This window comes from Cyprinus carpio, chromosome B11, assembly GCF_018340385.1.
Source record: "Cyprinus carpio isolate SPL01 chromosome B11, ASM1834038v1, whole genome shotgun sequence".
NCBI classification, from domain to species: domain Eukaryota; kingdom Metazoa; phylum Chordata; class Actinopteri; order Cypriniformes; family Cyprinidae; genus Cyprinus; species Cyprinus carpio.
The window spans coordinates 15,016,327-15,043,831 of NC_056607.1; the positions used below are offsets into that span (position 1 = coordinate 15,016,327).

General features: G+C 37.1%; 1 protein-coding gene across 7 annotated transcripts in view; it reads left to right on the plus strand.

Annotated features, from left to right (window-relative positions):
- Positions 1-27,505, plus strand: part of kaznb (kazrin, periplakin interacting protein b) — a 134,257-nt gene that overhangs the window by 101,832 nt on the left and 4,920 nt on the right. For 4 of the 7 annotated variants that reach the window (XM_042734088.1, XM_042734089.1, XM_019090791.2 and 1 more), the window contains 7 exons: positions 3,257-3,364; positions 18,029-18,220; positions 21,215-21,351; positions 22,012-22,182; positions 22,789-22,969; positions 23,053-23,186; positions 24,462-24,588. In XM_042734088.1, coding sequence (XP_042590022.1) covers positions 3,257-3,364; positions 18,029-18,220; positions 21,215-21,351; positions 22,012-22,182; positions 22,789-22,969; positions 23,053-23,186; positions 24,462-24,588 — 1,050 coding nt within the window. Of the gene's footprint in view, positions 1-3,256; positions 3,365-7,337; positions 7,506-18,028; positions 18,221-21,214; positions 21,352-22,011; positions 22,183-22,788; positions 22,970-23,052; positions 23,215-24,461; positions 24,907-27,505 lie in introns of those variants that run through there. The other 3 variants (XM_019090795.2, XM_019090797.2, XM_019090794.2) reach the window with 3 other exon arrangements.

Consider the following 27,505-nt stretch of genomic DNA (forward strand, 5'->3'; position numbering starts at 1 on the left):
AAACACAAAAAACAAATTTAATTTCTCTCTATCACACACACACACACACACACACACACACACACACACACACACACACACACACACACACACACACACATATATATATATATATATATATATATATATATATATACAGTTTTTATTTTTTTTTAGTTTATTTATTTACATAGAATGTAAACCTTAGACATGACTTGGAATCTGAAGACAGAACAACCTACTGATTGGACAGTACTTGTATCTCTAACGGACTCAGTTTTCATTCACATCAAATTCAGTACAGCATCTGTGGATGATTTTCACATCTGCCAGCATGTGCTCAAAGGTCAATGCCAAAGAAAAATATCTTGTATTCTATGTCCAGGAACCTTATCACTGTTAGGATTAATTTCCCATAACTTTGAGACTGAAAGGAAGATCTATAATATTACTCAAGATGGTCAAACACAGAGTAATTCAGTCTGACCACAGTTCCATAGAGTACTTCAGTCAATACAGACATATTATATACTAATAGAAGAGCATTAGGTTAGGGGTCAGTAAATCCAGTTTAATCTTTCTTTAAACAGGTAGCTAAAATGGTAATGATTGGTTCATTTTCTCCATTTATTTAACAGCCTCTGTGCACCAAAAAGAATCAAGCCTTGAATAATGTGCTGCACTTTACAGCTGCATGTTATTATGTACAATTACTCATGCACAAATACCATTATTTGATTTTGTAACTTGTAAAGTTTTTCAACAAACTACCTATTTCAGTATCATTAATATGCATTAAGTCTTTGTCATGCCATTAGTAACCCAGCAAAGCACAGATTTGTGAAGGGCCCTCTTAGATACGGGGCATTTTCAATCCATAATGAAGCTTTTTAATCAATACACTGTAACCAAAAGTGTCTGCAAAACTGGGCAGACATAAAAAGCAGAAATGTGATTTCAGTCATTTGTCACCATTGACCAACTCCTGAAAATGATGCCATGACACAACAGGGATATTATCGACTCAATCAGGCTGAAAACATATTTCTATATGGACCACTCCTAGCTACAGGGTTCCCATATTTTTAGAACAGTGAATCCATGACTTTTCGAGTCTGTTTTTATTTTTATTTTTATTTACTTTTTTTAAAAAACGGTATTATTTTACATTGCATTCCAGACATGTAAATCAATTTTAAAATTCCTGATATTTTCAGGTTTTCCAAGACTGTAGGAACCCTCAACCTCAGGGGTCTTTAACAGTCGGTCTGCAACCACTAGGGGGTCTGTAAGGGGTACAACTATTTTTGTTAGATCCCAAACATAATTTTGTGGGGGGAAAAAATAAAAATTGGGGTTAGATCTATATTCATTCATTCATTCACTCACTCACTCACTCACTCACTCACTCACTCACTCACTCACTCACTTACTCACTCACTCACTCACTCACTCAATTTTTCACAAAAATAGTATTTTAAAATTATTAAAGGTAATCATAATAACAATGAAATAGCTCACAATCAATATTTTTAAAACTTGTTATTAATGTTATATTTTATTCTATTATTTTACCATGTTTATTTCAGTTTAGTTAATTTCTGTTCTATTTTGTTTTATTCTTTTTTTGTTTATTTGGTTTGTTCTGTTTGTTCTTTTCATTTCTGTTGTTTTGTTGCTCTGTTTAGTTCATTTCTGTTTTGTTTGTATATTTTTCCAAATATATACATTAATATAATACTTTATACATGTTACGTTGGTACATTTATATTTACAGTTAATCATTTAGCTGATGCATTTATCCAAAGTGACTTACAAATGAGAACAATAGAAGCAATCAAACTAACTAAAGTGCAACAATTTGTAAGTGCTGTGAAGTCTAAAAACATATTTCATATTTCTATTTCTACATATTTCATATTTCAAGGTTTTTTTATTTGATTAAATTTTTTATTACAAATAAAAATAATAAAAAGAAGAATAGAAATAGAATAGAGACACTGAATGTTAAAGGGTTAATTTATTATTATTTTTTATTATTTTATAATAAATAAAAAGAAAACGTAGATAGAATAGAAATGCTAGTGTTTAGAGGGTCAAGATTTTTTATGTATAATAAAAAATAAATGAATAAATAAAATGAAGGTTTTATACTATACGCAACAAGGGGTCTCTTTGTCATCATCTTATGCACTGGCGGTCCTTAGTATGAAGGACTGCTATAGCTAATAAAATGCACGGTGGAATGAGGGAGAAAAAGAGGAATTTGCAGTGTAACATGTCCTAGAACAGAATAAGTCACATTAGGTGCTGTGTAAGTGTTAGCAGGTAACAGGAGCAGATACAGAGATAGAGTGGAAAAGGGCACTTGAATAGACTTCAATTAGCAACATCAGTTCAGGTGTGCAGCCGGCCATGAAGCCTGAGCCACTGGAGGGAGGGGAAGATAGAACAGGCAGTGCTGAGGTGGTATCTCTTAAAGGGAACGGCGAAGGATGAACGCTGTCTGACAGAATGATGTGGAAAATGCCAAGCACCATTTCATATCTCCTGTCAAATCCTGAGGTAATTGACACGCAATGCACACAATTCCTCACGGAAGTGACATACCGGCACACTCCACGTTCGCGTCAGGTGATGCAAGATGCGTGATATGAAAAAAGAGCCATTCATTTATGATGCTCATGTTGAAAGATCAGTACGCCACCATTGTTCTATTTTCACAGCCACACGGAAAACTCTCGTGGCATCAGAGAAACTCACAAGGCCCACGTTACAGCGCAGAGGAAGATGATTGATGGTGGTTGTAAATCTCAGCACTCTCTCGTTCTCATCAAACGAACATTGTTAGCTTTCCTCTTCCCTTTCAGATCCGAGGGAAAATCATGATTCAGTGTGTTGTTCCTTGCACTGTACATGAAATTGCTACCTGTCACTTTCAATGCACATTGATTACGGCGGCAGCGTGGGCCGTGGACAGAGGGTGATTATTTGTCTTTAAAAGCCATTCAGTGGATGTGGCGCTTTTGCGTGGTGCGTGTCACTGTTTCAGAGTTAATTACAGATGAGCAGTAATAGCCGCGAGATGCTCGGTGAGTCACGAGCCAGAGACGCAGCGACACACTTCGCACGCTTTTGTCATTGGAGGCCTACACTTCACCACCCTCGGCCACTTACAAAGGCAAAAATGTCAAACCTCGCTGTTAGCTTGGACCTGATGAAACGAACGAGCTTGAAGAAGCATAACGATCAGATCTTTTGTGTTTCTGTATTGCAGATCCTTTGCTCCACCACCGGCAGAAAGCAGTGGTTTCTGATCTCACTTTCCAGACTGGCATGTCAAGCTTGATGGACTTTGGAACTCCAGATTCCTCACTAGACAAAGGTAAGATCTCCAAATATGCGTAAACATGATATTTCAGTGCTTATTTTCCACAGGCTGTGAATACGCAGAGCTCAGGTAATTCATCACAACGCTGAAAGGCAAATAAAACAAAACCATTGTCCTCTGGATTTTCACCACCCCCCCCCCCACCACCTCTTATGTGTTTGTGAGGAGAAAAATGTATGCGACTAAAGAAATGCACTTCTACAAATTGCGAGAGAGTCATCTTCCAAGAAAACAAAAAAGCTTTGTCTGATTCGTGTAATGTCACTCGCTGCAGGGAGGCGTCATTATGAAGTGTATTGATCAAACTGGGAATTGAACAGAATCTCTTAAGTCTTATTCTAGACATCCCATTTTCCACACATAATGACGCCTGTTACTCTCTATTGCCTTTCCTCCGGAGTGTGCTGTCCTCCTAAATTATAATCTTTATGTCTTTATCAAAGCCAACATCACAAAGAAGCCAAACTACCCTCGTAGGATGATAGAAGGTCTTCATTTTAACCAGTACCGGGAATAATTTTCGACTTCACTCAGGCTTTATACTAGCATACACACACTAATATACATACTCGTTTGTATTAGTTTGTGCAGTCAGTTCTGCTCTTTTTTTCTACTCTTATGTTCATTTCTGTTTTATTCTGTTTTCTTGTTTTGTTCTGCTGTTAATTTCTATTCTGTGCATTTCATCATTAATCATTTCTGTTCTTTTAGTTTCTATTCTGTTTGTTCTGTTTATTTCTACTGTTGTTTTCCTCTATATTGTTTAATTTGTTCTGTGTTCATTTTTATTCTGTTTTGTTGTTCATTTCTATTCTATGTTCATTTCTGATCAGCTCTATCCTTTTAGTTTTCTTGTTTTGTTGTTTTATTCTGTTACTTTCTGTTCTTTTCATTTCAGTTTTATGTTGTCATTTCTTTTTTTTCTATTAATTTGTTATTTTCTGTTCTGTTTTCTGGTCTGTTCATGTCGGATTTGTTCTTTTTTATTTTTATCTATTGGTTTCGGTTTTGTTTTGTTCTGTTCATTTCTGTTTTTGTTTTGTTCTACTTCACTTTTTCTTTTTCGTCGTTTTATTTTACTATATTCTGTTAGTTTTTGTTTTTTGTGTTGTGTTGTGTTCTGTTCATTTCTATTCAATTAAATTGTTCTATTCTATTCTATTCTATTCTATTCTATTCTATTCTATTCTATTCTATTCTTACAATAGTACCAGAAAGTACCTTGTTGTCACTGTATTATTGCTATTAGACATGTACTATAGTAATACTGTGTTGTTTGTAGTTATATTTTTGTATATTTTAGTGATATTTTGTATATTTTTGTAAGTGACCCATATGCTGGCCAGCCTGTATTTGGTCATTTTGAGATAATTGGCTGATGACGCTGCCTGCTTCCCAGCTGTTTTAGATTTTTGTGTATGTCTCATTTGACAGTATTTTACCATCCATACCATAGTGTATGTCAGTGTGTCACTGTATTTTCTGATGCCATCACTTTACAATGATGCTGCCACAGAATCGTTCTGTTCTTTCTCTTTCTCTCCTATTTTTTAAATCTTTTTTTCTGTTTCTATTCAGTTCCCTTGCATTGTTCGTTTCACCCTTCGTGAAAGGCATTATTGATATTGTGCTTGCTGTCAGTACTTCATTATTCCCAGCCGAGCCTTAAATTGTTTTGAAAGATAATGCTCGGTCTGCCAGGCAACTGTATCTATGCAGCTGAGAAATAAAAGGAAGCAGGCAGCCATATTAGAGATGCTTTAATGTATTAAATTCATTACTTTCAGCCTCATGTGCCCATACAAGCTCACTTATGTGCAGCACCCCTCGGAAAACAACAACTCAACAAATACTCTCCAGCTGAGCTTTCCCTACTGAACACGTATATATTTAATCAATACACAAGAGCTCTTGGGGCCATCCTGTCTGATATTAAGGCGATCACTCATTCATTACACAAACAGCATATGCTTCAAAGTATCACATTGAGTTGTTTGTGTATGAACTGGTCATTTTTTTCCCAGCAGGCACTCTGAACTCAGCATCCTGGTCTTTAAGAGAGAGTGATAAAAGGAGAGATGAGTCAGTGTTAAGACCCTGAGAGCCCTTGAGTCTTTCTGCCTGGCTGTGTTTGAGACTGCCACTCGCTGTAGGTAGAAGCCGGTGCACTGTGACAGAGAGTGGGCCCCTATCTGCCGGTGGCTCCATTAGTTCCTTGAGAAAGAGGACACTCATCCAGCTCTTTATCTGACAGTACATCCCACAGATCCCTACTGCAAAGAATTATGGGATGTGGAGGGAGAAAGATGGTGGACAAAAGTGGATACACTTTTAGTCCAAGAAAGAGCAAGTTTGTGGGGTTTATAAGGATCACAGTGATTGATATGCCTTATAAAGATCGTCCATTCAAAAGTGAAAGATCAGTCATCATTTACTCTTTTTCTCATGTCATTCCAAATTAGTTGAGTTTCTTTCTTAAATGAAAGGTAAACATTGAAAGCTCCTTTCTACACTATAAAGGTGAACAGCTCCAAAAATTATATATGTCCACTGAACAAAATTATAAACGCAACACTTTTGTTTTTGCCCCATGTTTCATGAGCTGAACTCAAAGATCTAAGACTTTTTCTATGTACACAAAAGGCCTATTTCTCTCAAATATTGTTAACAAATCTGTCTAAATCTGTGTTAGTGAGCACCTCTCCTTTGCCGAGATAATCCATCCACCTCACAGGTGTGGCATATCAAGATGCTGATTAGACCGCCTGATTATTGCACAGGTGTGCCTTAGGCTGGCCACAATAAAAGGCCACTCTAAAATGTGCAGTTTTATTACACAGCACAATGCCACAGTGTCGCAAGTTTTGAGGGAGTGTGCAATTGGCTGCAGGAATGTCCACCAGAGCTGTTGCCCGTGAATTGAATGTTCATTTCATCTCCAAAGGCGTTTCAGAGAATTTGGCAGTACATCCAACTGGCCTCACAACCGCAGACCACGTGTAACATGTTCAAAATATGTTCAACTTTTGCAGAATATCGTGGATGTTCAATTTCTATACAAAGGAAGTGAAAAGCTCAGAAAATGAAAAAAGGATCTATATTTACCATAGGTCACTTTTTACTTAAGTATTCTATATTTCTTTTTACATGTTGTTTTATATTCTATATTTTCTTTTTCTCCATTTTATGAATGACTCGGTTTCGATAATAGATACATTTTTAGCTAATTTTGTATGACAATGAAAATAAGTATCATAGAAGTAGACTAATAGTTGTGATTTAATTTTACAATAAAAGTCATTTTAATTGTAATATTTAGCTAATTTTAAATAAGTGAATAACACAAAAAATGATACAAAAAGACTTAATAAAACTGCTTGTATACTATATGATAATTTGTGTAAATTCAAGTGGTATGGACTACTTTCATGGTTCTTATAAATCTTTTTGGTGCTCGACAGCCTTAGTTGCCATTAACTTTCATTAAATGACAGAGAATACAATTAATATGAGTTTGAGTAAGTAAATGATGACAGGATTTTCATTTTTGGGTGAACTGTTCCTTTAAAATTAAAAGAACACTCAGTCTGTGTATCATTTCCACCATTAGATGGAGCTGCGGTGCCTCTGAAGAGAGACTCACCTGCCCTCTCACCTGATCAGAAAAGCTGTTTGTCTCCTCCCCCCGTCCCATGAATGCGTCTGCTCAAACATGGCTGGGACAAGCAGTGCCATTTCCCTTTTGAACTCTCTGCACCTTTTAGGCCAGGAGGAGTGTGTGTGTGTTTGTGCAACAGAGAATAAGAACAGGTAGGAAGGGTGTAGAGGGGGTGGGAAACTTTAGAAAACACCCAAAAGAAACTCCCAGAACAGGTGGAGGTGGAGGAAGTTCAGGTGGGATGGTGTACAGTGGAAGTGGAGGTATTCGGCTCAGAGAGGAAGGCGGCTCAAACTTGTTTGTACTCAGTGGTAGGAGTGAACCATGTACCTGTGAGAGAGTGTGTGTGTGTGTATGTGTGTGGGAGGTTTAGTTGAATTTTCTTGCTATGAGAAGTAGCACCAGCACTGACAGTGGAGCCTGCCGGAGCCGGCACTGTGGGGGACATGAGATCTGAAAAAGAGGAGGGAAGACCAGGTGAGTGTTTGTGTGTGTACCTGAGTCCAAGATGGAAACCACAGGGGTGCGTTATGCCTGAATCATATAACCAGCTGACGAGACATGTAAATCTGATCGTATGACGATGCACAGAGGCTCTATACGTGTACCGGCAGGTGTTGGGTGATTCCCAAACAAGAGGTTCTTTGCTTTGTTAAACCTTTTTGTATAAGATAGTCAGTTCCTTTATGAGGAAATCCATTAGGCCATAATATAAATGAAAAAGTTCACATTTCAGGTTTTGTGTGTTATGGACTTGCTGATGAGGCAAATTAGTCTAAAAAGGTTGGGAAATGCTGACCTATATCCCAAACTGCCCTTTAGTACTTTAATGGATGACCGACCTTTAGATTATTTGATGAGTCAAACACGTACAAGGCATATACTTGTCTTTAATTTCATGTTATCTTGAGTAATACTATGATTTACCATGTGTGACGTGTAGCGCTTACCCAGTAATCAGCTGTAATTACGTTAGTGGCACATATGTTGTTAGAGAGATGATGGTCATTCAGAGACATCATGCTGTCTGTTTATGTGAGGGATATTTGCACATCCCTTAATCTGACCAATAATCTTTCACAATAATCTGCTTTGAATGTATGAAAATGTATGAGTGATTGAGTGAAATGGACAAATTTTTAATTTTCTATTTTTTTTTAAACGTTATAGTTACCTTTTATTGTAAAAGTGGAAACATTTCATGCGCATTTCCCAAGTTTGTTTCGGTCCGTTGTGACATTTTAAAATCTTTACAATCCTCTCTCATTGGTTTACTCACAAAACAATTAAAGCTGATCCTGAATCAGCCCCCATTTGTCCATCTGTAGTGGCTAGTAATAATCCCTGCGTCTTCTCCACACCCCGCTAAATCAACACTGTGGGACTGATCTTTACACTCTTTATTCAAAGTCTAACAACAGACCGAGCAGGAACTTATGGATCATATTTAAGCACTTTGATAGTTGCCATCGGCAAAACAGGAGGAATGTGAATCACGCGTACAGTAGTTTACTTAACGTTACACTGCACATACTGTGAATTCACTCCCTTGAAGATAATTATATAGGTGATTCATGAAGTCAGGTTTCATCTGAAGCTGCTCAGCTGTGAACTCTTGAATGCTTGGTTTATTGTGAACACACTTCCTGAAACGCTTGTTTGATTCATTGGAATTTAAGCGTTTGATCTTGGTGATATGACAGTGCAGCTTGAGCCTTTGAAAGTTTTTAGGGTAGGGTAGGATTGTTCTTGACTGACTGAATGATTGAATGTTGTTATTGTGTTCTTCCTTAACCTTGCCTCAGGACATTTGCACCGTTGCTCTTTGAGATCAGTTATCATTAGACAAGGACATTGCTGCTGGTCTGTTGTTAAGAATGGTTTCTAACGTGCTGGTATTCACAGTTATTGTTGCTTGTGTATGGTTTTTGTAACTATGGTGGTAGGACTGGACAACATAGCAAAAAATACCTTGATTGAACTGATTGATTCCCAGAAATGAATCAGCTCCATCAATTCTAATGACATTCTTAAGTTGAAATCAGAGACTGCTTTTATTACTGCTGTTAAGTACAAATACCTTTTTTTAAATCTAATGGCCAAATAAAAAGTGCATCACAATACATATTTTATTATTATTATTATTATTATTATTATTTGGTTTCTTTCTATTAATGTTTTAGATATTATAATTTATGTTTATCTGCACATTCCATTTCACCCAGAAGTGCATCTGTGTGTCTGTTTATTTCATTATTTACAAACTGACATACAGGTGCACCTGCTAGTGCGTGTGTGTGCACTCATAGTCTAATGGTATTTTGAGAATATTGTGCCACCGGCTACATCAGGGCTTGGCATAACCTCTGCGGCTCACTGATCTACTCGGTGCCAGTGGTTACGCTCCAAATAGATGAAGATAATGAGTTTGACCCTCCGAGCCCCTGCTGCCAGATGGTTCTGTCATGCTCTGCCCTTCTCTCCCACCCCAAAGTACAAACTACAAGTTCACATTACAGCTCACGGACAAGTTTCATGCTGCCAAAACCCTGTCTGGACGCCCACGCTGACAGCTACTACAATATGTTGCATTCCGTCACCCCAGCCAAGTCCACAGGGATTTTGAAGTGAGACACTTCACTTAAGTGGTTGCATTACGTAACAGAGCAAATGATCCTGGAAAAAAAAATTGTGCAGTCGGAGACAACTCTCCAACAAGGTTTGCTGCTGTCAAGCTAAATGACAGAACAAAGTGGTTTTATTCCAGTATCAGAGAGAAGCATATGCTTGAGTAGGAGGTGAACAAAATAACAAAGTAACAGAGTTTTGAATATTTGAATTCGAGCCCTTATTACTTCACCTTCACTGGCGGGCCAAGTTTCCAAACACGAATTAGGTGCCATTGGCATGTAAATGTGTGGAGACACATGTAAATACATATTATGGGAAAGTTCAGAACAAGCAGTTTATTTGCAGCCAACCCTCCCACAATGTGTGTGTGTGTGTGTTTCTTTTAATATTATTATTATTATTAGTTTATACGTATAGGGACATGCTATTCTCTTATTTCACATAAAAATGATACAATGTATTTGTATATATTTGGAATAATATTTCTATTTTTAAAAAGTCTCTTATGCTCACCTAGGTTGCATTTATTTGGTCAAAAATGCAGTACAAATGTAATCTATTCCTGTGATGGCAAAGCATCATTACTCCAGTCTTCAATATCACATGATCCTACAGAAATCATTTTAATATGCTGATTTGGTACTCAAGAAACCATATAAAGTTTGGTTATGAAAAACTTAACTGTTAGTAGTAGTAGTAGTATTAATAAGTTCCAAAGCTGATAGATTACAGTGAGTGTTTATGCGTGGGTGTACGTTTTGGCCAGGCACTTCTGCTGCCCTTCTGCTGGCTTGGCCTAATCTGTCCTTAATGAAAGTGTGAATCAATTACCACTATCTTCAGTTGGCATGGGCAGGATGAACTTGCTTGCAATTTAAACGCAAAGCAATTAATTCAGCACAGCTGTTGCCCTCAGATATCCCTACACAGAGGACTAGAAACACACACACACTCACTCACAGGTTTTCTCACTTTTTGCCATCATACATGCAAAATTTAATACAATACCACGCAGATACCACGCAACACGTGCTCTAAAGTGTCACCCACAATCTCTCTGCATAACTTGAGACTTGTAATGCGTTTTCATGCATGTACGGTACTGGCTGAAGTAGCTTTATCATAGTACAGCATCCCAAACCTCCTACTGTACCTTTTAATAATACTTCTATCACAGCTCTGATTTAGAAAAAATGTCTTTTGATGTGGGTGCTATTTTTGATATAAGCTCTTGTGTAGATCTTAAAAGAAATGCTGATGTTGATTTTCTTCGCCTATATGGGGCAGCATATTTGGGTCAGGCTGGGGTTTTATGTGGAGTACGCAAATATTTCATCCGGATTAATAAAACTGTCTTAGAATTATTCATTTCACTTGATGTATTAGTAACTGGCTCATTTAACATTTTTGGCAGTTGTTCCAGGGAACAATCCAATCCAAATCCAAAATCGAGCTGATATTTAGAGCTTCTGACGGGCTTCTCTTCAGAGTTTTTTGCAGTTATGGCTTGGCTCACTGTTTACAATTCCATTTACATTTATTCATTTAGCAGATGCTATTCTTCAAAACAACTTACAAATGAGGAGAACTAAGGAGATAGAAACACAAGAAGGGCTATAAAGCTAAGTTGCCCAATTTTCTCTGGAAAGAAGAAATGTGAGTATTAGTGTTGAGAAACATCCTGTGAAACAACAGAAATGTTATAGTAGTGTGTTTTCTTTTAAGAGTATGTGTATAGACGTTTTCAGGAATAGTTGTGTTTTAGTTGTAAATATCAAATAAATGGTGAGGGATAGAGCTAGTGTTGTTGCCATTATATTAAACAGAAAAAGTTAATTGGTGAAGCTAGTTAGTCAGCATGGTCATTTGGAAGAAGCTGGTTAACTACAGAAATAGAGATGTCTGATAACTGAAAAAAACTGGTTATTGTTATTTCTGTTTAATGTTTGCGTTTTGATAACTTGATAGTCCTTAGACCACAACAATACAAATAATAACCATCATGGATTAAAAAAATAATGTAACTAGTAATGCACTAACATGGTTTACGTAAGCAAAAATAAATGTTAGTTCAAATATTTTAAAATATATTAGTTTTGTTTATATTCTTTTATTTTGATATTAATAAATTAATGAAATATTTGTTAAAGTCAAGTCACCAGTGAAGTAAATTAATTTGATTTTCTTTATAAAACTGTGTAACCTGCGAATGATTACTCAGTTTATGAAGAGATAAATTATAATTTATGATGAATGCATCCTGTGTAAATTATTTGTTCATATTTATTATCTTTTGACTACTGATGTATGTTTATTTTGTTTTGTTTGTTTGTTCAAAAATAATGACAAATTTCTAAAAGTATCAAATGCTTAAAAGTATGAGATAAAGAAAATATAAAAACATATAAAAATAAATATTTGTATGAGATTGCGAAATTGTGCAAAATCATTTGACTTTAATCATTTGAAAATAAAATTAAATTAAATTTACACAATTCTTATTATATGTTTGTACCATCTTAAATGATCTGTTGGTTTCTATAAGGAAGTCTTGCTGGTTAAAATGTAGGATGGATCTTCATTTTTTGATTTCATGTTAAGTGTAAGCTAGCTAATAAACCCAAAATACAACAAAAGCTGGTCTTTCAAAACAGCTGTTTCTTAGTATAATGTAAAATTTTATTTGAATTAACCTTTCAAATGCATTTAGTGTTTTTACATGCAGAGCAGCTCTGTGATTGACGGGAGGTCAGAGAGGCTGCGTGGCTGGATTCACTGCTATCAAAGCGGGATACGATATCACTCTCTGCCTCTCTCGACCTCTGCTCTCCTCTCAAGCTACAAACGAGAGCTGTGATTTGTGCTTCTGTAATTTGGTTCTCACCCTAAGAGGCATTAGCAGCATGATCCATCAGATGAAGAGTGGCCCTTATCATCAAGGCACCAACCTCGGAGGTCTCCCACTGCAGCCCACAAAATCACGTTTTTGCCTGTGAATTATATCCATAATCATCGGAGTCGAACGGCTCACTAGGAAGCCAGTTATTGGTCTGCAGGGACGTATACGTGCCGATAGCTGCCCTGCTTATAGCATGTGCAATCTATTGCACACTTTGCCGTGAAGACCATTAATCTTTGTGTATAGCACATTAATGTGTTTCTATAGATCTTGCATTCTTATATTCTTAATTCAAAGATACATTCACTTGAAAAACAAAACTGCATAAGATAAGTAGACTTCAGAGGGTGTATCTTTTATTGTGCTTCTTTATCTTATTCATTTCTCATTGTGAGCATAAATCTAACAAAATTGAATGTGGTTCATCCTTGAAACAAGAAAAACTGGTAAGAAAATAAGCCTAATTATTCTGAAAACAAGACTTACTGTCTTCTACAATTTTATATATTTTACTAGAAAACTAGAGAAGACCTTACAAACTGACCTGTAACATCTGAAGCCAGATTTCCCATTGGTTTTAAAGCATGTAATATCCTCAAAAAGATTTACACTCACTGTAACACAAACCTCCCCGAGGACTGCTTCTCATACACGTGTGGAATGCGTACCACACAGCTCCTGTATTTGCTGTGAACTTGTGCACCTAAGGATAAAATGTAAAAAATAAGTGGTGAAAAAGAAAGTATGTGATGAAACATTCCTTTGCATTGATCATAATATCTCAAAGGAAAAAGCCAAAATCAAAGAGAGCCTTAAAAATGAAAGATAGAATTGAGAGCGTGTAATAAAGTAGTTTTGTATTGTGTATAATCGATATTATTGATTTTATCTTTTTGCTCCGGGTGTTTATTGGTTCACCTTCTCTGGGATGCAGAGCACAAACAGGCTCAGAGCAAGAGTCACGTCACTTACTCTCTTTTTTGTTTTATTGGTTCTCTCACACAGGCTCAGAGCAGCATCGCTGCTCGATCATGTTAATCAATGATTAAAACCACTGCGGCTCACAGTGAAATCCCCTGCTGCTTCATGGTCATGGACTTTCCCCAAAAACTCCCAAAATGTAACCTCAGGGTTTAGAGCACTTAGACGGTTACATCGGGGCCAGTATCAAAGCTAGTTTGGGAAAGCATTGTGGGAAAATGCCACAGACACTGTGCCCATGTCTAGAGGAAATGCTTTAAATTTTTAATAATAGATTATTTGGACTTACAGTCACAGTAAATCCTTAGCTGAATCTTGTTTAATCCATGGTATTAAATGTTTCTGTAGTACATTGTTTAATTAGTAAAACCTCTGTTTTTGACACAAACTGTGGATATTTTTTATTCAGTAGGCTTTTTGCTTGCAAAATGCATTGCGTTAAGAATGGCCCTTTAATATCTGGATCATTCCATGAATCCAGACGTCCCTTGAGATTTGGAAAGTGTGCCAGAGCCTGAAGACACCTGCAACCTCTCCATCATTGACCTTATGTGGTCTAATCTGGGTATGAAGTCTTTTAGGGCTATCGGGGCCCCAGAACTTTGTTTTTAGAGAACCAACTCAATGATTGATTTCTGTGCTACAAATAATGCTTAGTTTTTCCTCTTGTGCTATATAATCTGTGATGAACTCCTTTTAAGGAGTTGCCTAAGGACCCAGTTACATTTACAGGTTGTTTGGGAGTTTCATGGAGGTGGTTATACATCAGAACTTGTCTACAGATCCGTTGAAACATGCATTCTGGAGTTCAGCTCTTTACAAAATGCTTTATCATGAAACTGCAGAACCGCAGGCCAAAAACTGTCAGATAAAGACAATCTATGCAGTAGAAAATATTGCTGCCGCTGCAAAGTTTATATAGCTGGTTATTGTCATCATTTTATGTGGCACTAGACAGCAGCATCAATGTGATTGAGAGTTAAATTAAATCATTTTCCTTTTTTATGAGTGTGATGGAATTGAAGTTAAACAAGTATTTGGTGGTTTGCATCGATTTGATTCTTCTTGATTCTAGTTTGAATAACAGACTTGATAAACATTAAATCTAGAAAAAAAAGTTTAATACAGTATATAATAATAAAGTTTAGTAGCTTTACAGCTGAAAAATGGAGTTTTACTGTGCTGTCTACAGACTCATCCATAACTACTTTTTGACTTAAGACCTCTTAGTTTTTCTTCGATTTATCTTCACACTGAGGCTGCAAAGCAAAGAAGTGCATGGTTAGTTTGGCTCTTGAGATGATAAGTGAGAAGGAGACATGACGCCAGTGCGAATCGATTGAACACTGCATTTTGGGGAATTAGGGGCCTGATTGCTTTTGTGTATATCAGCCTCAGTTCTTAGAGCATAAAGAAAGCCCAAAGACACTTTCTCCTTTCATGAAGTTCTGATGAGATTTCTTACAACTCTGTGAGTGCAGATTCATCAGCCTCTTCAAATAAACACTATTTACTTAATTTATTGTATTACATAAATACTCTCTGAAATACTTCATTCTGATTGATCAATTCAGCAGTCAGATGTTTCCTAATATTCTTTATCGTTCATGTCAATGCTGTGCATCAGTCCGTTCATCTGGGTAACTAAAACCACTGCTACTTTTATGTTTTGCATCACACCATGGACTCGCTTCCTTTTATATTTCATAAAAACACTGTTTTGCATCTTAGTTATCTTAGTGAAAAATACATCTAAAGACCTATGTAACTTTTTTTCTGTTTTGGTAATTCTAGTACTTAAGTGTACTTATTTCAGTTCATTTTAGTACAAGTTGTCATTTTAATTTATGTTTTTTAGTTTTTCATCTTATGTTTATTTTTTATATTTCAATAACCAAAGACCATTTTTAATAGTTTTAGTTTTGGTTAACAATTACAACTATTAGTGGACATTTAGATAATACACTGGATGCGTAAAATAATTTCACTCAAATCAGTTTTTGGGTTATCTTACACAGGTTTTATTGAAGTTTGTTGAGTTGTATTGTTTGTTTTGGTTGTAATGTGCCTGTATTTCCTTTTGCAAATGGTCATTCCTTGTCAAAATGTGCAGTTTCCCAGATCGCTGTAGTAAACATTGATTTGTTTTTTATTCTGACATTTGTCTCTGATGCAACATTTGACTTCTTATTGAACCTCTTTTATATCCTCAAGAAGTGTTGTGGTCTGCTGATTTGTTTGTATCTTGGGAACGCTAAGAATAAATAAAACTGAACCGAATTGTTTGTATATTTCAGCATCTCTGAGATCAGTGTTGATTCAATCAATGGCTAGTGTGTTGATGAATTTTCAGAGATTGACACTGGTGTGTGTTTGCTGCAAAATATGTGGTTTAACATGCAGGATTTTTATGATTCATACACATGTATTTTTATGATTCATAGTCTTTGCACTCTCAGCCCAAGTTTGGCACAGACCAGCAGAACTGCTGTTAGAGCGCAAAAGCTACATAGTTCTCATACAAATACTGGTAGTAAGCCAAAGCTCTGTGTATGTGCTGGGGCTCAAAGCAGGACAACAGCTGGACCCACTGCCCCAAATAAGTCTCCACTGAGTTAAACAAATGAATAAGTGGCTTTGGTCTCCAACGCGACAGCATGAAAGATGACACTTACCAGGAAAAGGAGCTTCCTGTGCCATGTTGCAAGCTGGTTGCTTGGCTCTCCCTGGTAGTGGGCACTGACCAATGGGTCGCCCCCGTCTCCGTCTTATCAGCAGTGCTGCAGACGGTCACCTTGTCAACGGCTTGCTGAAGAAATGCCTCGAGCACCTGGTGCTATCTCTACTCACGGCCGGCCCTCTCTCTGTCTCGCACATTAACAGTGGGATCCCTTCCAAACATCCGCTATCGAATTGCGACACTAGTGGTTTAAGTGATTTAATTGTCAGTTTTATCTGGAAGTGCTTTCATCGAGTGATCTCATGTCACATTAAAGTGAAGGTGAGGTACCCCTGGTTACTGCACTCACACAGAGTCAGCTGGCACATGCACCCTGCAATTAAATACAACTTACAAAATAATTATGTTTGATTAATAAACTGCTCTGTTGAATCACATAAAGGAATAAAATATCTTAAAGGTATGGTTCACCCAAAAAATGTAAATAATGTCAATAATTACTCAAAATATGTTGTGTTCCGAAGATAAACAAAGGTCTTATGGTTTTGGAATGACTCGAGGGTGAGTAATTATTGACAAAATGTTCTTTTTGGGGTGAACTAACTCTTTATATTTCTAGAATTAACTGCTACTTTGTTTAGAAATGTTTTTTTTTGTTGCTGTGTCTTAAGCACCCAGGACTGCAACTGCCACTCAAAAGCAGAAAGAAAAAAAAACATACAAAACCATGACATGCCTGGTGGGATGAATTCTTCATTACCGTGTTGCACTCCAAGCAAAATACCTCATTAATTGTATTGATTGCTCTTGATAAGTGCTGTAGATTTATTTTATCCCAGCCAGGCCTTCATTGTCCAGGCTGCAGCGTGGGTGCATTATAGTTTACAGTTAATTGAATTCTATTACTCGATAAGCTCCCTCGTTTCTCTTGAAAAAGATTGATGTCACAGCTGTTGCCTGGTAATGCAGAGTACACTGAACGAAGGCCTCTGTTTAATTTATTCACTTGCTGAGCATATATCAGCAGAGGCAGAGCGCACCTGACTGGCAGCTTGGCTAATTTGGTTTACTTTCACGACTCGATGATGTTCTGTGAATTTCCACCACATTAGAGGGACAAGACTTGAAATGTTGACAACAGAAAGTCGCCACATGAGCTTTTGAAAGTCCTTCAATCAGCTTTGCTCTGGTTTATAGGCACTCTCTGTGCAGGGTTGAGATATGGGCTGTTTTTTTTATTTCCTTTTTTTTTTTTTTTTAATTTTTTTGATTGTCATTCAAAGCAAAGTAGGCAACACTCTTCCGCTCATTAAAAAAGGCTCTGGAACATTTTTGTCCTCTCAGCCTCCCGTCTCTCAATGCTTTAACAGTTTTGCTTGTGTATTTGTTGATATATTGCCAATTACCGCTGTTTTGCTTTAAGTGGGTCTGTGTCCCGCTCTTGTTGCTGTGGTTTCGCTCTCATTCCTAATGTGTCTGTTCTCTAACTCCCTTGACTCTATGAAAGAGCCTTGAAAATGGCATAGAAATTGTCTCTCACCCCCTCCAGATCTGAATGCTGCTTTTTTGATTATGTGAGCTGCTTCTCTGTGATTAAAAAAGAATGAAAGATAGCATTGTTTAAGAGTGGGAAATAAAAAAAAATTAAGTATCTTAACAGCCACTCTTTGTTTGTCATAATTATGCTGTTTCCTCTTAGCCTGCTGGCCACATGGAAAAAAATAATATGTAGTATCAAAACAGAAGACTTGCTGAGAGCTACTTGTTAAGTGATTTCTTTATCTCCGTCTCTCTGGATTTCTTCCACAGTGTTGCTGAGGGAGGAGGTGGCTCAGTTGCAGGAGGAGGTGCACCTCCTCAGGCAGATGAAGGACATGTTGAGTAAAGACCTGGAGGACTCTCACGGCGGCTGCTCGGCCGACACACTCTCTGCCGCCGAGCTCAAGGTGCAGCTGGGGGAGAAGGAGCAGGAGCTGGAACGTGCCAAGGAGGCCTTACAAGGTCTGAACCCCAATCACAAAGCCAATATTGCAGGATTACCAGAGAAATCCCCCCTGTGTGCTGTTGAAGCGCTTCACTCTCCCTAGACACATCAATATTGCCCGAGTTTACTCCCAATCATTGTTTCAGTAATAGAGATGGGTCACGGTGGGCTTCCAACACAGTATGTCTAGCTAGTCGATAAGTGAGGTTGAATAGTTTACAAGAAAAAAAAAAGAATTTACAAAAGCTTTTATTAACCAAAAATAATCCTAGTTACAATTACATAGACTCAAGTATCAAGTTGTAATTCAATACAAATCAATAAAGTGTAAAAATTCATTTGTCTTCAGAAATGGCACATAGAGCATCATTACAGCAGCAAATATTTTCAAAGAAAGAAAGAAAAAGGAAGAAAAAAGAATAAAAAATATGTAAAAAGCAGTTCTATGTTGCTTCCATGCCACTTAAGGTTTTTTTTTTTTTATTTTTTTTTTTATTAAAGCGATCTCCCTCAGTGTGATTTTGACAGAGGGGAAAACTCCAGGGGAAAAACGCACTTGGGTAGTTTTGGTCTAGTTTTGAATAGCAATTGGGCTTGTTTTCTTTCGCAGACCTGGCAACCCTGGGGAAATTATTAACAGGACTGAAAAAAATGAAGAAAAATAAAACAATGTGGGAAAATGACGTCAGTTAAATTTCGGTTTTGATTACTTTTCGATAATTGTCTAGCCCTAATAGAAAATGTAATAAGTATTTATGAAATCTTATAATAATCACACATATTACTATTAATAAACTACTACTACTTATAATAATAAAATGTATGATAATAAAATTACATAGTTTTTTAATATATATTTCTGTATAAAGCATAGTAGTAAGCTGTATTACTGATGATGTTGTTTGTCAAGAAGATGGAAAACAGTTTAAAGATGAAAGAAATGCCATCAAAAGAGAACTATTAAGTATGTGTGAGGCGTGTATTTCAGTTGAGAGAATAAAAGATGCCTTTTCTACCTGTCACCAGATACTTTAGTGAGTGTGTGTGTAGCTTATCTTATCTGTTTATCTGGTGTGTAATGCTCTTTTAGTGTATTTGAGAGACTTGTATAAACAGAGGACATAAGCACTGGAAGAAAGAGTTGGGTTTGGATATATAACATCATTCGTTCAGAAGTGTCTTATCAGTGCGTTCCTGCAGTGTGAGCTGGAGGTGCTTTCAGAATAAAGTGTGAAGAGAGGGTTTTTGAAATGTGGTTTATGACAGCAGTAAACTCAAGTGTTGTTGACGTATAAAAGTGTCATGGCAACTATTTTGTTTTAGCTATAAAGTGGTGATCAATTTAAATGCGCTCAAAAGTTGGGAGCACTATGTTTATTTTTTATTCAGCAGGGATGCATTAAGATGATCAAAAGAAAATATTTATATATAATTCTCTTATTCAGTATATTAGAATGATTTCTGAAGGATTGTTAAAATACAGTAAAAATAAAGAGTTAAATGTAATGCAGCTATAGCAGAACACAAATTATTTAAGTGGAAAGTTATTGATAATGTTCATATTAAAATCATCCCAGACTTTTGGTATAATGACAGTACTAAGCACAGTTTAAGACATTGTTGAGCTCTTCTGAATCACACAAGATGACACCCTAGACGTCCTAGTAATCTAGATAAACCTGCATTTTTCTCAGGAGAACAATCTGAGAAGAAAGTCTACATTTCATCTCCTTTTGAAAAATGTTTCATCTAATGTATTAAAATTCTTATATAAATGTTTTTAAATAAATATCTTTAACAGATAACTTTAGCCAGTCAAGCGGATAATTTTTTTGTCTCTCGACTCGGCTAGAGTTACATTAACAGAACCGCACCTGTCAATATCTACAGCAAACCATGACATCATATTTTAGTCTGTACATGTCTCAGATATCACAGTGTTTACCAAAGTATCTAAAAGGAATCACATCAAAATATTATCTAATGTTTCTTCAACACTTCTAAAAGAGATCTCCTGTACATTGAACACCATGCACTCAGTTTTGACACACTTTACACTAGGTCAACTGTGTTACTTGATACTTGTCATTTAGTCTGGAATGTAACACCTGTAGCACTTAAACAGGAGTTGGAAGCAACCTGCCAGTTTATTAAAAATATTCCACACGCGACAGACTGTGTCAAGCACTGTTTTCAGCAAACTAAACCAGATTTGACTCATGTTGGCCCTTGTGGAGTAAAGAGAAGATGGGTTCGAGAGGGAGAAGTGATGGGTGGCAGGGTGCATGTGTGCTCATGAATGTCAGGGCTCTCGAATGATAGTGGAAAAACGGGTTTGTCTGTGGAATGAGGAGCCTTCTTCAGTCTGAGCGGGAAAGAAACAGTTGCCTCAAGTAAAATAAATGATTTACTTCGTCTAAGCTGCAAGAGAACAAGCACTCTTAAATGAAATGTTAATAAAATATATTGAATTGTTATGAGGTGTTATGCCTCACACTCCTCTCAAATTAAAACCTTGAAACTGAATTTGCATTTGTGTTTACTGTTAATTATTTTATAACAAACAACACAAATGTCTTTTTTTCAGTGTGGGATGTTTTTAGTAGAGCATGGTGCCCCCTAGAGGCTGTTTTAAGCAGTGCACTGCGCTATTTTTAACTACAAGGCCATTTTTATTTATTGAGTGATAATAATAAAACAAAAGACTTAAATCCAACATTAAAGAATGCCTATTTTTAAGTAAGACAATTTTTTGTGCACACACAAAGGGTAATCCACCATTTTATATTTCTACAGCTCTTATCTGACAGATAGGGGTCAGAGGACAAACCGAAGACTCGTGTCATGGAAGGGCACAAAGCCTATATTTGTGTTGCAGCCACACTGCAAAAATGATGAAATATAAATGTTATGATCTAGGAAATACTCCAATTTGTATATACTTGTAAGATGTGCTAAAAGAGAATATTATTACTGCATTTATGAATCTGATTGTGCGTGTTTGTGTGTAGCTATGAAGGGTGATCGGAAGCGATTGAAGGCAGAAAAGGCTGACCTGGTGAACCAGATGCAGCAGCTGTACACCACACTGGAGAGCCGAGAAGAGCAGCTCCGAGACTTCATCAGAAACTATGACCAGCACAGAAAGGTGACATGCATTACCTGTGCATTAAGTTCACCACTGACACTTTACGTGTGTCTTCTGACATAATCTTTCAGAAATGAAATCTGTCGATCCAACATTAAACCTACCGTGCCATTATTATTATTTAATCTTTTTATTTTTTTGTTCAGGATTACACTAGATCATTGTAGATTTACAAAGAACAATTAATTTAGCACTGGCTGATATGATCTTTTGTCAGGAGTGTCACTCTTAATTAAAAGTAATAAAAAGCAATGATTTTATCTTGATTGAGGAAGTCTAAGTATTTTTCATCCAATTATTTTGATGTTCTTATATTGTGGTTGCACCACAGACATAAAAAGTAGCTTTTTTATGCAAATGATTAAATAAAATTTTATACAATTGTTTTATTTCAAATATACTTTTTATCATATATCTTTGCTTGTATTATATATTTTTGTTGCTTTTATCACTTGTTTAACTGAAGATCAGTAAGATGATTTTTATCAATTTCTTATGGGATTTTTTAGCAGAATGCATTTAGTTGTATTTGCAATATATAGGTAAACATTAATTTAACGGTATGGATCGTCATACAAATGGATCGTCCGTTTCTTGAGTGTGTATGAATGTTACTCATGTATAACGGAGCGACGCTGACTGTATGTGCTGTCCCTACAGGAGAGTGAGGATGCGGTAAAAGCTCTGGCTAAAGAGAAGGACATGCTGGAGAGAGAGAAATGGGACTTGCGGCGGCAGACCAAAGAGGCCACAGAACAAGCCAGCGTCCTGCGCTCCCAGATAGACATGAAGGAGAACAGAATCAAAGAGCTGGAGGCAGAGCTCACTATGGTGAGATAGCATCTCTCGTCATCTGTCTCTCTCACGGACATACACTTCCACTTCTCAGTGGCTCAGACTCTAAATTCATCAGTTAAGATCCATAGATGGATCACGGAACCCCAACTGCATTGTGCAATTTTACATTTTGCTGGATTGGCAGTACGATGTGTAAACAGCCGTATGGGCTCATGCAGTCACACAAAAATCCCCATGAAGAGGCACATGGCTGTCAACAGTGCAGTAATAGCATCATTACTCACTTTGTCTGCGTAATCTGTTGTGCCCCACCAGTACACACTATCTCAAGCGTACTAATGATTTCACTCCCACTGAGATTTTGAAATCCATTGTTTTTCACCCCGAGCGATCCGAGGGCTTAAACATCTAGATAGTGAAAGATGGTAAAAAATGAATAGAAATGAATAGAAAATACATTTATTATAAAATGTATTTAAAATACATATTTTTAAAACCTACACTGTGATGTCATTTGTAATTACAAGTTTTTTTTATTAAATTTAAATATCAAAGCAATTTTAGACCCAATTTTATATGGTTCTTGTGATTACACCTGCAGTATGGTGTGTTTGTGTGTGTGTTGTTTTTGTACCCCAGGCAAAGCAGTCTCTGGCCACCCTCACTAAAGATGTGCCAAAGCGTCACTCTCTGGCGATGCCATCGGAGCCAGTGGTGAACGGCAGTCAGGAGTGGGTGATGCAAGCAGACCTTCCCCTCACTGCAGCAATCAGACAGAGTCAACAAACCCTGTACCATTCGCACCCCGCGGACAGGCAAGGTACAGGCCTACACAACCGCATGCTCAGATACACCAAATGTCTTCTTTTTGCCCACTCACACACCCATCTCCTGCCACCGCAGCTGCTTTGAGGATCAGCCCCTGTCACTCCCGCCAGCCCTCCATCATCTCTGATGCCTCGGCTGCCGACGGCGACCGCTCATCCACCCCGAGCGACATCAACTCACCCCGCCACAGGACTCACTCCCTCTGCAATGTAAGAGCTGCCTGGCACCCCCGACCAAGTAATCAGCCTTCCCAACTTGTTTTTATCTCCACCTTCACTCTTCTCAAATATACAGTCCCTGTGCTGCTCATTAGCATGGCTTCAGGGGCCCGTTTTGTCTTGATGGTAGTTAATGCAGATAAACCAAAATAGAGAATTTGTGCCTGTGAAAATTAACTGTGCTCCACAAACCTGAACCAAGTATGTTTTGCACATTTGGCATGTTAATTAAGTATTAGATATGTTAATTTATATACTATTTTATATACTATTTTTTCTATTTAGCTTTTTTTTTTCATTTGCTTTTCATTTTTAGTTTTTGTAATTTTAGTACTTATTTCAGTTAGTATCCAGAACAAAATTTCTGCTTATGTGTTTTAAATGAAAAATTTCAATCCAATATTTATATATTTTTTTCAGCTCTATTTCAATTAGTGAAAACTATTTTAAATAGCTTTCGTTTTAAATTTTTTACCTTTGAGACTTTTTAATAGTTTTTGTACCAAAATGGTTTAATACAACAATCTTACATCATAAGGCACAAGGGGCTTTGCTATACTATAAATATAGTCATTGCTAAAGGGCAGTTTTTTTGGCACAACTGACAGTGGATTGGTCAGTTGTTGTGACCAGTCATCATCAAGGACACACTATGTGTTTTATATTAGTAAATATGGGCTCTTCGTATGTGTTAGAAGAGAAAAACAAAAGCCCTATGTTGGTTTGCAGGTCCTAACTGGTCTTCCAGACTGGTTGTTGTGGTCTGTTGACTGGTTTTAGAGGGATTTTGGGTATACTTTTCAACTGCTCAGACTGGAAGACGATCTTAAATCAGCCAGGACCAGCAAACTAACTGGTGGCATCTCGTTTACAACCCTGGGCAGCTATAGAAACACCAAAATCTACAAAAGTGTTTGTCAAGATTACGTTTCAATAGCATATTTTAGGTCAACAACGAAATTTCAAAACAATGGTATCATAAATATTGCCAAACCGAAAAAGTGATTGGAACAACTGCATGTAGCATGTTGTTAAATGACTGTGAGTGTAAAATCTCATAATCCAGGATGAGAGAGTGCGAATAAACCACATTTGGAGTGTGTGGACCCCTGAAGCGGTGCTGATGAGGGAGTGCAGATATTCCTGAGATTCTTGATGAAACCACATGACTGACCTGCCCCCATATGTCCACCATTACTTTTCTATTCTCTCTTCTCCTTCCTCTCTCGCTGTCTCTGTTTCTGCCTTTTCTTGTTCTTGCTTCAGTCCATGGAGGACCTCGAGGACCAGAAGCGTAAGAAGAAGAAGGAGAAGATAAGTCTCGGCTCACTTTCTCGAGTGTTTGTCCGGGGAAAATCGCAACGCAAGTCCTTGGATCCGGGCCTGTTTGATGGTACTTCCACCCCTGATTACTATATAGAGGAGGATGCTGACTGGTGATAGTGCTATTGTGTGAGCGTTTAGATGTGTATATGCGGAACGTATGCCTGGATTTGTATGAGTTAACGTGTGTGTGTGCGAGCGTGCGTGCATAAGCGTTTGTGTGTGCCTTCAGATGTATTCCCCATGAAAAATACAGGAAAGAGGAAGAACTGCTGCCTCCTTGAAATGTAAATAACGACACTTAAAAACATCTATGTAAATGAAATATATATTTATATATGTATGCATATGTACATATGTTTACATTCATATAAATATATACATGGGATCATTTGCGTGTGAATATGTTTATGCTGTTATTATGCTTTATTTGTGGTAATATGTCTCTTTTTTTACAAACTGGAAACTTGAATTACTGCTGAGCATTTGTAAATAGGAACTCTTGTGCACCTTGTGTTTGCTGATGTCTTCATGTGGAATGCTTCTTTTTCATGACTGCTACTACCATGAACCCAGAGCTCCAGTCTTCATACGCCATAGCATGAGGTCCATCTGAAAGATTTAAAGGTGCACTCAGTCATTTTTGCCCTAATCAAAACATTTGAAACAAAGAGGTGAGACAAAAATGTTTACATGACATGGTCACATGAGATGTGAGCCTTATAACAGCTATTTAACAGTACATGTAGCAGGTCACCGCATGGGGACCGGCTAATATTATATTATATTACACCTATTATCACTAAACTTCACACTATCCTGGCTAAAAATGACATTTCTACATAACAGCCTGTAAACAATGTGTGATGCTGCATCCACGCCACTAGAAGGCCGCCAGTGCAACATTACCAAAAAATTACTGAGCGCACTTTTAATGTTTAACGTTACGATCTACTCGGCTACATCCAGATAGGATGGTTTTCTAAATGTTTGCCTTAGCTGTTCACCTCAGTAATCTAATCACAGAGGCACATCTGCATAAAGGTGGGGTCACATTGGCGAAATTCGGCGAGATTTCGCGGGCAAAAAGAGTTCCGATGGCCATCATCAATAGTGTAACGGTGTATGAAGTCACTGTCAAACCAAGCGGCACTTTTGGTCAATGTGTTAAATTTGTGTGACCAATTTTTACCCTCACACAAAACCCCTGACACACAGATTCCTATTGAAAAGACTGAATCTCCCCTGCAGAATCGCATCAAGCTATGGTAAATGTGACCCCACCTTAACAGGTTTACCTCAGAGTTACATTCAGACGGATGCCAAACCAGGATAATGATCATTTGAAAGCAAATAATTTATGTATTATGTCTTCTTGCAAGGCTGCACCAATAATTTTTTTTAATCTTGTCAAATGTGAATTGAAAACCTCCCTAAATCTATACTTTATTGTCTGGAATTAAATAATATTTTAGGCAGTTTTGGTTAAATTATGATGACAGAGTAATTCAGTTCATAATTGGACTGAAGTTACAGTAGGCTAATGTCTCAAACAGGCCTTTTTAAGTTTAAGTTATTTTTGTGTGGTCCAGTGTGACTGCCCCTTTTTGCTAAAAGACATGTAGCATTATTTATTAGACTGTTTCCATTTTAAAAACCACATATTTTATAACCTGTAAGGAATTATTATAGATTTTGAAGTGATACTGGGGAAGTTTGTTTCCATATACTTTAGATTATTTACACACAAATCTGGACTATAGCCTACTTAAACCAGGTGCTGACCTTACATCAGTAAAGTGCCAAAGGGTTGTAGTGCAGCTTGCAGTACATAAGAAAATACATTGGAATATTTTTTTTCCTGCTTTCTCAAGTGTGCAAATACATTGTCTTTGAGAACTCATAATACATCCTGCTTCCATAACATTATTTTCCATTAATGTTAAACCCAATGATGTCATGACTCTTGTCTCGCTGGCATATCACATATTTTTTTCCGTTTCAAGCTTTCCTTTGCATCTTGGTGGCACTGAATTTTTTTTTTTTTTACTTTTTCATCTCTTAAATTAAACTGAACTTCATTTCTCCATGTCATTTTAATGAGTTTATGTTGTAAGGTTTGTAAAGTAGATTATGTCAGATATAAGATTAAGTCTATTAAAGAACTTTATTTAAAGATTAGAAAAGAGGTCATTTCAATGAAACCAGACTATCTTTGAATTTACAGACTTGATGAGGTTTTAACATTCTGAAGATTTAAAGAGAAAAAAACAATTAAAATAAAACTTATTTTAAAATAAAAACACATAACCCAACATTCATGTGCCTTTCTTCTTGACCCTGTGTGTATGTTTGTGTGCGAGTTGTCATGTAATGGTTTCCTCTTAACCCTCTTGTTCAGGGGTTGCCATGGTTTGGGGTGACCCCACTCTACTCTTCATTTGTAATTACCTCCCATTTGTGTTAACACGTGTCCTAACATTGTCTGACCTCAGTGGATGAGAATGCCCCAAACTCACTACATTCATAACTCATATGAATACGTCAACTGGAACAAGTCTATCATGTACACCCTTATCCAAAACATGAGCACGGTCATGTGCACCTCTACCCGAAACATCATCTCATGACCAACTGATGTTGATTTCATTTAGTATAAAGGTCTATTTAAAAATGCTACATATTTATTGAGGGGTATATAGTTATATATCATAAAACGTACATTATGTAGGCCTTGTTGTTGGGTTTTCTTTTTACAGCCTCATGAAGGACACTGGAGAGCTTGCTACAGTAAATTCAGAGCGATTGGGTTTTCCCTTCCCATTACTTGAAATGGAAACAGATTGCGATCTCCATTAAAATCCATTTTTCCATAAAGCCAGCGGATGCTCTCAGATGTCTCGAACAAGGTCAAGGCTCTGTCTTTGCTTAGACGAGTACCTATTTCCTCTAAAGGTTTGAAACAGGTGTCCTCTGCCTCGATGCCC